At 39.2% G+C, this 12,184-nt stretch overlaps 1 protein-coding gene and 1 pseudogene across 4 annotated transcripts; both read right to left on the bottom strand.

Annotated features, from left to right (window-relative positions):
• Positions 1-1,639: 1,639 nt before the first annotated feature.
• Positions 1,640-11,727, bottom strand: LOC103718205 (putative disease resistance protein RGA4). Of its 3 annotated transcripts, none has more exons than XM_088721444.2 (5): positions 8,262-11,727; positions 6,792-6,924; positions 5,222-5,419; positions 5,006-5,131; positions 2,749-4,362 (listed from the first exon to the last, which is right to left on the bottom strand). In XM_088721444.2, the coding sequence occupies exon 1, from the start codon at positions 11,612-11,614 to the stop codon at positions 8,312-8,314; it is 3,303 nt and encodes a 1,100-aa protein (XP_088577570.1). In that variant the 5' UTR covers positions 11,615-11,727; the 3' UTR covers positions 2,749-4,362; positions 5,006-5,131; positions 5,222-5,419; positions 6,792-6,924; positions 8,262-8,311. The 3 variants fall into 3 exon arrangements, with proteins under 3 accessions (XP_088577567.1, XP_088577570.1, XP_088577574.1); XM_088721448.1 differs by having other exon boundaries at positions 4,317-4,456; XM_088721441.2 differs by having other exon boundaries at positions 1,640-5,131.
• Positions 2,749-4,467, bottom strand: LOC148715154 (putative inactive purple acid phosphatase 27; annotated as a pseudogene). Its single transcript, XR_015986923.2, has 3 exons — positions 4,196-4,467; positions 3,976-4,101; positions 2,749-3,211 (listed from the first exon to the last, which is right to left on the bottom strand). The product of XR_015986923.2 is annotated as a putative inactive purple acid phosphatase 27 (transcript).
• Positions 11,728-12,184: the final 457 nt, after the last annotated feature.

Raw genomic sequence — 12,184 nt, 5'->3', positions numbered from 1 at the left:
TATTAAAATGCAATCATGAAGGTAATACAATTTTTAGTTAAATTTACAAAATATGTGAATTAAAATAATGATAAGTGCTATAAATAAGATATTAATTTATGCATTATTTAGCACTTATCACCGTTTTCGAGACGCGGGAGTCGATTCCGATCTCAACGGTAACATTGTCAAGCTGCACAGTCATGTCAGAACGGCTATTTTACTTCTTCCAATGGCTATTTTTCGAAAATTAAAGCTCTGAAAAGTGGTTATAAATAAAGTAGAGACAAGAATACAAAGACCAAATAAGAGGATTCAAAGTTCACAACCACCAAAGAAGAGTTAGAGCCTTTTCAAAGAGAAAAGAGGAGTAACTGCGCCTACATCGATTTCAGAAGTATTCCTCACATTCAAGGCTCGATTTATTGATCCTCAACCACCGGTATATTCAAGAGAGGATCCAGAAAAGGAGAAGCCACATCTTCCTTCAGCAAAAATCTGTTTGAAAGCTTTTTTCTTTTTCATATTGCTTACATTGTTAAATCTGCCTTTTTAGAAGCTGCAACTTTTAAACATTTAAACTCTGATTTTGTTACTTGATCCAATCAGGAGATTGAATCAAGAAGATTGAGGTTTGTTGATGAGCCAGTGAAAACCAACGTTGTAAAGTTGTAGTTGGTGAGCTGGAAAAAATCAACTAGGTTGGATTCTGAGCCCGAAAAAACAATCGGATTGGTTCTAGTCGGTAAGCTTATGAAAACCGACCGAGTTCGTTGTGATCTCGTGAAAATAACAAGTTGGGTTGTGAGCTTATAAAACAACCGGCTGTAAGCTAAGGGATTATGGTGAACTCCTAAGTGAGGCTTGGAGAGTGGACGTAGGAGCAGGATTGGCTCCGAACCACAATAAAATTCGTTGTGTTTGTATTGTGGTTCCTTGAGTATCCCTTCTCTATTGCTTTCTTTATAGCTTGATTAATCTCTTTAGATTAAAATCAAGAAAGCTCTCATAATCACATTAGACAATCTGAAGAAGAAACTAAAGTTTTATTTAGAACCCAATTCACCACCCCCCCCCCCCCCCCCCCCCCCCCCCTCTTCTTGGGTTGTCTACTAGGCACACTCCCACCTACACTTGTTTAATCTAGGTGGGTTCAGGGGGCTCAGGGGTGCAAGTCAGATTTTTCTACCAATCAACAATAAAATGGCATGGGTTCTAGAGTGTAGGACTTCTTAAACTAAAGAACATATTATATTAACAGTATTGATAGAAGAATATATTTGAATCCAGTATTTGCAATAGCATAAGAGCCCTAAATAGGATTATTATTTTGATTCAGTTCAGGATCAGCCATTACTTAGGATAACACAACAGGTGGACCTACATATATCATAAGATCCTTTACCTGAAAAGAAAATACCCAAATAATCTTAACAGAATGAAAATCCTTCCAGAGATAGACACAAATGAATGAAATGATTACATCATTAAAAACACTTGACGTGATTCAATTTGTGACTTTGTCTAATGATGTCAATCTGAATCAGGATGTGCTGTAATCAAATGTCAGGACCCATTTCAGGCAATCACGTACAGGAGAACAATTAGCTCATGAACTACTAGATGCAACAAAAGACAAGCACATCATTACATGTTTCAGTGCACTGTAAACAATTTGGGATGATATACCACTATTCTTAATTAGATCATTTTGGAACTGCAAGTTCACATTACAAACTTTGTGATGCCTTTTCACATTTTATATGTTATATTTTTCAGGAAATTCCATTTTCTTAACAAAATCTGTCATCAACGTAACAGGTAAGCAAACATTAGAAAGTTCATAACGAATATACAAAGATGTCATGGCTTAAAAGCACAAGCATAGGTTGGTTATGCTACCTTGCGAGTGTTGGAAATTGCGGGAACTTTGAGAATTAGAAGAGTCCAACCTTCCATGCTGCATCTCCCTGCTCTTTCATTTCAGTTTCTTTTAGGAAGAGGAGAAACTCCAACAATAGTTCCCGTTACTCCTGAACTAACCCCAACATCCATATGCAAGCCATTGTTGCTCAAAGGTTCATAGCTTGATTTGTTGATTATTCTGTTCCCATCAGTTATAACAAATGGCTTTGCAGCTTGTGCAGTAGGTGATGAGACTGAGTTAAATACGTACTCTTCAATTTCAAAATTTTCATCGTAAAGCAGAGGGACGAGACAGGTCTCAATAGAAGTAAGAGGCTTCACAGGGTATCTGCGAGACCCTCTGCTCCTAAGAGTGCTTCGGCCCCTACCATGCCCATAACCAACACCAACACTCCTTGGAGAAACATCGACGAGTAAATGGACCTGGGTCCTGGGTTTTGATAGCACCTCCACCTCCAACAACTACATTGGTGGTTTCTGCAAATGGACGGCTGTAATGGTGCGAATGTGATGCATTGCGCACGCAAGTATTCTGCAACCAAAGAAAAATATATTGATCAAGCCATGGTATGCTGTACTGGTCGGTATCAGTCGGTACCGGGCGTACCGTACCCGTACCGATGGGTACCGGAATCGATATGCCAATATCGGTAGGCCTGGCGTACCGCATACCGTACCGTACCGACACTCGGTACGCCTATACTAGTGCGGCACAAGTACGAGGTTCGGTACCGGTACAGCGAACCTTCATCAAGCTCAATATATTGAAACAAAAAGAAGAAATGATTAGATAAGAAAAGTGGGGAACAAAACTATGAAACCATCAGCTTCTCCCTGGAGGAATAAAATGAATGAAACAGTTAAATTCTAAATGGTTCAATGTGATTAGTATAGTTTGAAGCAGCCAATGCCTGTAAGAAGGATTTGTATTCATGCTAGCATGGCTGGTAATTGGACTTACAAAATGGAATACCCGAGTGCCGATAACATATTTATCTAGTAAATTGGACATATTCTTTCATAGTTGCGGACATGACCATTGAAGGCAATGTCAACCTTATACTTCTGCCAAAGATCTTGAAGGTTATCTCAACCCCTTGGCTCCTCAAAGGATCGTTCCGGACCATAGTATGCTCCAGAGGAATAACCAAGAACCAGATGAGAAAGGAAGATCAACCGTGGTTGTTTTTGTCCATCAACTGATGAAAGGCTGTGCTCGATGAATTCATACTGCTCAGTCCCTCATCTCCAGTCATGCTCGGTGTCAGGTATACAGAAGCGAAACATGCCATAATCTGTTGAATACCTGATGATAACAATAATAAAAACAAATTTTAAGATGAATTATTTGGCTATAGCAACAAGATGCGACAATATAACTGGATATCATGATATCAGAATTTTAAATATTTCAATATTATAAGCAGAAGGCATTACTATGGTAGAAGTTACACCAGCTTCATTATAGTTATAATACCAAAGCAACAAAAAGATAAGCAGTCAATAACATGTCCTTCATCTGTAAGGCATTTACAAATCCAAAACAAGAAGAAAAACATGGAATTTAGAGTGCAGTGCCATACAATGCTGAAGAGAACTCACACTCCATACAAGATTTCGCACAAAGAAATTCTCCGAGAATTGTTACTCAAAGGGGATGCCTAATGGATCGAACTCAACTTGAGTACTTAACAACTATAAATGTTTCTGTATTGCATATATACAAAATAATGATGCATAAGATAATCAAAAAATCAGCAATGCTAACAACTTATATGGAAGTCATTTTTTGATTCAACTCAATAGAAACTTTGCTTATGTCAAAGTTTTCAGTGAATATCTTAAGTTATTGATAGACATAACAAGAGAGGAAAAGGCATTAATTAATGAAACAATCTAAATCATTGGCTGTTTGATCCAGAAGAGATTTCACAAATTGAATTAAGAGATCTAATGGTACTACATTAAACAACAAAAACCATGGAACCTATAAAAGCAAATGCTCTGTCTTTTCAGAGAGGACACCAGGAAAAAATAAATTCAGCAGAGCTCATTTCTTGAGGCATCTACCAGAATTTTGCCCGGTTCTCTGCAGGAATATAAAACATGGTTTCAGCTAGTACACCACATTCTCCACCTGAATCCTTATTGCCATAGAAGGACCCTGTTCCAGGCCAATCACGCTCATGATTACCACTGAAGGGAAAACATACTCAAATGTTATTTGCTATGCTAACAAGAGAATGATGTTCTAAAGTATTATATGGAGTAGTGAACTAATGAGACTAACCTTCCAATCATATAGGGCACAACTGAAGCAATGGGCTCAATTTGTGATGTAAACTAATCCCACTGCGATATGTATCCATTTGCATAGCATATATCTCCAATATGGATAACCATATCTACGTTGTTCAGGGCCTTGATTAGCTGGTAAGTGGTGTTCAAGGAGTCAGGCTGAAAATTGTTGTATTCATTGGAACCATCAGCTTCATTATAGTTATAATAGCAATGCAACAAAAAGACAAGCAGCCAATACCATGTCCTTGATCTGCAAGGCATTTACATATCAAAACAAGAAGAAACACATGGAATTTGGGGTGCAATGCCCTACAATGCTGAAGAGAACTCACTCTCCACACAAGATTTTGCACAAAGAAACTCTCAGAGAATTGTTACTCAAAAGAGATGCCTAATGGATCGAACTCAACTGGAGTACTGTACAACCATAAATATTTCTGTATTACGTTCATACAAAATAATGACGCATAAGATAATCAAAATATCAGCCATACTGACAATTTAATGGCAGTCATTTCTTGATTCAACTCAAAAGAAACTTTGCTTGTTTAAAAGTTTTCAGTGAATATCTGAAGTTATTGATAGATATAACTAGAGAGGAAAAGGAAATAATGAATGAAACAATATAAATGATTGGCTGTTTGATCCAGAAGAGATTTCACTAATTGAATTAAGCAATCTAATGGTGTTACATTAAACAACTAAAATCATGGAACCTATAAAAGAAAATGCTATGTCTTTTCAAAGAGAACATCAAGAAAAAATAAATTCAGCAGAGCTCCTTTCTTGAGTCGTATACCAGAATTTCGCCCGGTTCTCTGCAGGAACATAAAACATGGTTTCAGCTAGTAAGCCACATTCTCCACCTGAATCCTTATTGCCATAGAAGGACCCTGTTCCAGGCCAATCACGCTCATGATTACCACTGAAGGGAAAGCATAAATGTTATTTGCTATGCTAACAAGAGAATGATGTTCTAAAGTATTATATGGAATGGTGAACTAATGAGACTAACCTTCCAATCATATAAGGTACAATTGAAGCAATGGGTTCAATTTGTGATGTAAACTGATCCCATTGTGATATGCATCCATTTGCATAGCATATATCTCCAATATGGAATATTTACGTTGTTCAGGTCCTTGATTATCTGGTAAGTGGTGTTCAAGGAGCCTGGCTGAAAATTGTATTCATTGGAACCATCAGCTTCAGCCTGAAATAGAATCCAGAAAGAACATTGTCAGGATATGTTAGACCAAATTCCATTTTTCACTAATATTTCAATGAGTAAAGAACTTGACACCTTTTAACTGGCCACATGATTTATATTAGAGAAGTGTCGACTCATTATTGATAAAAAAGCCATTTTAGAAATGTACTTGTAATTTGATTCTGATAACAATGTGAAAAAAAAGAAACTTATAGTAATAAAAAGCACAACATTGTTAGCACGGCCAGATAAAATTTTTTGACCCAATCACATGGAATAAGTTTTTCCTGCTATTGTTATTGGCATCAGGCAACCATGCACCATGCAAGTGCTTGCAGAAAGGTAAAGGTTATAGAATCAGAAGTGAACATATGCTTCGGTAAAAGCGATAAGGCACATCTAAAAAGTGGAAGACTCACTGGATGGGAAGTTGAAGAAAGTGATGATGATGAACTATAACAGTTTTAGTAGACAGCATTGAAATCATCCAGAAAGAAGCAGGGGATGGCATTGATGGACATCTGTAATTCATTTATCTAGAAAAGATGCAACTAGCTGGATATGTGACCAGTTTGACAAGAAAAAAAATTCTAATAAATTGGGGCTGGACAGCTATGACCATATATGTTACTTTTCTCCAATGCACATCTCATTGACTTTTGATCAGTTTTTGATGTCAAACTGTTCTGTCTTTTCAATGGTTATGATGCTTTCAAGAACTAGGTTTCAAATCTGGAACTAGTATGGTGCATCATTCCTGTCATGCCCTGCCCTCTTCCAGTAAACTTCTATACCACCCATGATGACAAGAGTATCACTTTTCAGCATTATTACTGACCCCCACCCAAAAAGCCACTCATCGGCCAATTCATTAACTTAAATGTGCTTTAGTTCCACTCTTCCAAGTCCAATCATGTAGGTCCATACCACATCAAAACGTGTCCACAAATGCAGCCACCTATAGTCCTAGGTTTCACCAAGTCTCTAGTAGTTTTTTCTAGGGAAATCTAACTTCAAAACAAATCATATAGAGGATCACAAGTCAATTATTTTTACACATTTTACTCTTAAATATCTTAATCTAAATGATTTTTTCCTAGGTTTTGAAACTCATTCTGAGCGTTGTCTGAAAATTTCACATTTTCAGAATATGCAGTATGATACCATTTATTCAAGAAAAGAATGAATTGGAGTCATAAAACATGAACAAAAAGAAATCACTCTATGGGGACAGCATTAACAAAGATTTAACACACTGAGGAACAAGATAGGTATCAATTAACCAAAAATGGAAAAAAAAAACAATAGGATACAGAATAGGCATGAAGATATGTTGGGTACAATCATGGAGTGAAGCTAAAAGAAAATTTCTTACCTTCCCCATATTGCCAAAGATGACAACACATTATAAAGACTCTTGTCCAGGGTAAGGAGATGCTTTGAAACTGTATGATTGAGTCTAAATGTACGGACCATTAAATAATCTATGCTCAAGCCTGTATGTATACCTGCAACATTCTCATATAAGAATATTATGACACATAAGACTACTCATAGAAGCGATCGTCAATTTTCAAAGTCCAATAAAATTACAATGAAATATGGAATCATCTTGCGTAACTTACACTATGAGTTAAACTATAGATGAGCTATCAATACATCAAAACAAAAATGTACAATAAAATAGATACTCTATATTCGCGACAAGTCCTTTGGAAAACTTGTATGTATGAAACCAAGATCAGACCATCCCACTGTTCTTGCAGACGAACATGCAAAATATGATACATAAACTTTGGATTAATTATAAGATTTGTGGCACGCTACATTAAGTTGCCATCTTCAGGATCTAGAGCCATATAAAATATAACTTAAAAGAGAATGTGGAGGATATTAATAACAATCTCCCACTCAAGAATGTCAGGAAAAATAATTTCAACTTCTTCTTTTCGGAAAGGGAGACTTAGATCAATAAATTGTAGTTTCCTTTTCAATAATGAGTTTCTAATTTTTCTCTCCAACCACATAAATATAGACATTAAAATAAATTTGTCCGCAGGATGAACGGTGATGATAATTAATCTAACCTTAATTTACCTTCATTTTGTGAAGGCTAAGGATGTAAAAACTTAACACCCTGAAAAATTGTATTTTTACCTATGTTCATGTGATGCAACAGAAATATATTTAGTTTATTTGAAATGCCATTATATTAATATATATTTTTTAAGAAAAAGAAAGGTTCCCCTATAATTTATTTCATGAGATAGGAAATGAATGCAACTGTAAGTACCAAAAATTGTCTGGTAAAAACATTGCCTTCTAAAAGTGTCCGAGTAAAGCATGGATTTTAAATAGATCTAAACCAATCGCATATTTAGCACTAGAAACTGAATTCCATTCTTTTCAAAAAAATCTAAAATCATACAGAATTTCAGATAAAGATTTAGAAGATCTTCTGAAAATCCAGTTCTTCCCCGGAAACCAAATCCACAAGAATAGATGTCGTGCCAAAGGAAAATTAAAAGAACCAATTGCTAAGTCCATGAGCTAAAAAGAAGCTTAGAGTCCCTGTTCTTCTAGTTCATTTACATGCTCCCTTAACAAGAAAAAAGGTTCTAACAAACTTTCTCCATTATTGGAGAAAGGGTCCAATCAAAATAAATTTAAAGTATGTATCAAGGAATATATGTTTTGTGTGCGAACAAAAAATTGAAAAAAGGAATATATATTGCAATGTAAAGATGCTATAAGATGTTTCTAGGATTGAGGAACATAACCTGTCTCGGAGGAAATGAAAGTAAAAGAGACATAAAATGAAGACATGTCAAGGCAAGGTATATACCTGGAAAGAACTGTAGCCAAAGTTGAAAAGGAGTATGGAAGCGGCATGGATCACAAAGCAAGGCCACTGCTGCTGCTGGTGGTGTCGTTAAAATTTGTAGTGAAGCTGAAGGGGGACTTGTTATAGAAGAGATGCAGCAGTCCATTATCCACCGATCTATTATCTGAGAATACGCTCACCCGCTGGATGTCTTGGATTGTTGGCCACTCCGGGCTGGCCTTTTGGCAAATTTTTCTCATCAGTCCCAAGTTGCACCGAATCACCAGCTCCTCCAGATGAGCTGTATGTACTCCTTTTCTTGTCTTGGAAGGTCTATATACTCTTTTCCTTTTTTTTACACCTCTTTGCACTTCTTTCAGAAAGTATGATGGGAGAGATTTCATTTTGTAATCGATCAGATACATCCTTTTCAAGGATTGAAGATTCTCCACCACTTGCAATTTTGGGCAGTACTGAACGTCGAGGGTTGTGAGCGCAGGGAGGTTTGAAACTTTCTCGAGGTTGCGACTATGCGCTATATACAATTCTTTGAGCGAAATGATGTTCTCAATTGTCGTGAGGCTGTTCGCAACATAGATCATCAATTTTGTCAGAGAGGTTGCATGGAACAAGAGACCCTCGGGAAGAGACTTCAACTTGGGGCAGTGTAGAAGGTGCAGGTCCTTTAGACATGGCATTGCTTGTGCTCCTTTATCCCAATGCCATTCCTGCCAATTACATATATTTATGAACCATAGCGTCTCCAGCTTGGGGAATGCATACTTGGAAGAATCTACTCCTGCTCTGTCGCCGACCAAAAATTCAGGTCCAACGTCTATGACTGCTGCAGCACCCCTGACATCAAGATGTTCTAGATGAGGGAGCAGCCCGCAAGGTGGAAGCCGCTCACAATATTTGCAATATTGAAGCTCCAACCGTCTCAAATTTGAAAAAAGAATTGATGTTGATGAAGATGTCTCTGCCATCCATTTTGGGAACTCACGGCCAAAGTAACACGTGATGCTCAGTCGTTCCAGGCAAGGTGGAGGGTGGAGCTCTTCAAACACCTCCTCGATTCTCCTCATCTCCTCCTCGCTAGGTTGAAGGTCAAGTGTGCAACTCAGCTCGAGTGACTTGAGCTTGGATTTGTTTCCAATTTCGGCTGCTTTTGCCTCGGAGCTACTGGATATGCACTCCATTTTATCAATTAAGAGATCCGTGAGACACGAGAGAGATCTCAATTCTTCCATCGTGCAGCATCCCTCTGTCCGGTTGCTCTGCAGCATAAATCCACGCAGTAGTTGAAGATTTTGAAGCCTTCCTAGGCCTGCTGGCATCCCAACCACCCCCGTCTCAGAAAGATCGAGGCTCCTAAGGTTGTGTAAATTCACGATACTGTTGGGAAGGCGAGAAAGGGGCAAACACATCCACATATTCAAGGACTGTAAATTTCTAAGATTCCCTATGCTTTCCGGTATCACGCTTATCTTGGTGCTTGAGATATCCAAGTACCATAAATTTCTGAGATTCCCTATGCTTTCCGTTATCACGCTTATCTGGGATCCTGAGATATTTAGGTACCTCAGATGTATGAGGTTACCCAAAGAATCTGGCAATCCTTGAATTGTCGACGAACAAATATCCAGCACTCTTAAACAAGAAAGTTTATTAAAAACAACATCCATCTGAGTCTCAGACAAGCGGGTCTCTCTCCATATTAGAGTCCTCAGCGAGTCCTGTTTTACTAACACATCAAAGATTTCTGTTGTTTTACGGTCTCTCACATGTACACGGCGCAGCTTCATCAGCCCGTTACTGCTGCCTACTTCGTGCTGCTTCATGACAACCGAGCTCTCATCTCGTGCCAGATACTGAGCAAGATACTGCAGGAGGTTATGCATCTGGAATGCCATTTGATTGACGGAAGACTGCAAAAGATTTCGCATAATCAACTCTCTGTAGTACTCTTCTGCTGTCTCTTCCATAGTCGAACTCCCTTCAGCTTTCACAAATCCCTCAGCAATCCAAAGTGTAGTAATATCCTTCTTAAGGATTCTATAGTCTTTAGGAAACAACGAGCAGTATATAAAACATTGCTTCAGATAGCTTGGTAGGTCTTCGTAACTCAAATATAATGCTCCCTTAACCTCCTCAAGAAGCCCGGATGTGGACCATGCAGTGCTTTCAAGAACTCTATTCCAAGCTGTCCAGTTCTTCTCCTTCGTGCATAGCACACCTGCAATCGCTTTAATGAGTAAAGGAAGGCCATCACATTTCTTAACAATCTCCATCCCTATGTCCTTGAGATGCTGGATCTCGACCTCATCTCCAGTCAGGACCACCTTCTTGCAAAGCAATAACCAACTATCCTCTAAAGACAATTTGTTGACGTGATGGATGTTCACTGCCAACATCTGCATCGCGATGTCTTCATTTCTTGTAGTAACAAGGATCCTACTGCCGGCAACACAACTATTTAGCATGTTATGCAACAAGTCACACCAAACCTTTGCAGTCCAAACGTCATCAAGAACAAGAAACAACTTCTTACCCCTAAGACTGCTCTCGACCTTGGGCTCAAGCGAGGACCTACTCTGCTCCTGGGCAAGATCATCCTTGTCTCCATTGAAGATATCTTTCAGCAAATTTATCTCATCAAACTCTTGCGATACACACACCCACTTCTTCACTGAGAACTCCTCCCGAATCCTCTGGTCATTATATATCCTTTGAGCAAGTGTGGTCTTGCCAATTCCCCCCACACCCACAACTGCGAAAACAAGAATGTTTCTCCGTCCGTCATCCTTAATTAGGGAATCAACCAAGCTCTGAGCGTGCTTTTCAATTTCAGATCCGACAATATCAATCTCACCTGCAGGAGATGTCATGCGAGTAATTCGAGATGTCACTTGCTGCCTGTCATGGGAAGTGAGCTCAAGATTGAATTCAGACCTCCAACTCGAAATCTCCTCAAGCTTCTGATTGAGTTCTCTAATTTTCGTGCCAATCTCATGAGCAACTAGAGGCTTTCGGAAAGGGAGAAAGGACAAGGGGAAGCGCACCCAAGAAGTGGACGAAGATCCTTCATTACATTTGTCGGCCTCAATGCGACAGAAGTCGAGGATGTCATCGGCATCGTACATGAAATCCTTGAGCTGCTTGATCCAGTCATCGACGGCCTCATCATTGATCCTCCTCCTCTCGGCGACGGAAAGGACTTTGCTGATCATACGGTGCTTGCTCTGGAGCTTTTGGATCTCACCAGGCACACCTAAGAGCATGTCAACCTCCTCCTTCGCCAACTCGACCAGCATTTCAGCAAATTTTGAGACGAAGGCCTCCGATAAGGCCTCCCATAAGGCCTCCAATATCATCGCCACCTTCTTCCTAGACTAGTTGGGATTGGGAGCAAAAGAAGATACAGCTAGATCTGATCTCTCCCAGGCTGCCGGTGATCTGGTTCGGGCATCGATGCAGGAATCTAGCAAGACATGGGAGTAAAGGCGTTGTCTCCATGACAGTGACTCTAACGGGATCCACTGCAGTGCGAGCTTGCACCGAAAAAGGTTCTACGGAGCTCAGTCACCGCCACATCATCACTCATCAAAACAGATAGCTCACGTGGCGACGATCGAATGCTGTACGGCACAAAACACGCACCACAGGATCCAAACTCGACTCGATGTCGGAAAAGGAATTTCGAGCCACTCTGTCACCATTCAGTAGAGCCGGTCGACACGGCACCGCTGGAAAGAGACTGAGCACCAAATTAATCAATGCATGTGAAAAATTTTTCATGTACAATCCCAATCCATTCGGATACGTCGAGGACAATAGATTTTCTCAAGATTTTCTTTCCAGTAACACAGATTCTTCCCATCCAGACACCGGAACCTCTCTTCCCAGTAATACAGGCTCTTCCCATGAGAACCCCAACGGCTCTC

Source organism: Phoenix dactylifera, chromosome 1 (genome assembly GCF_051530095.1).
Source record: "Phoenix dactylifera cultivar Ajwa chromosome 1, Ajwa_hap1_PhDact_Kaust_v1.1, whole genome shotgun sequence".
NCBI lineage: Eukaryota > Viridiplantae > Streptophyta > Magnoliopsida > Arecales > Arecaceae > Phoenix > Phoenix dactylifera.
Note: the sequence above shows the minus strand (reverse complement) of the source record. Positions and strands in the feature narration are given on the sequence as shown.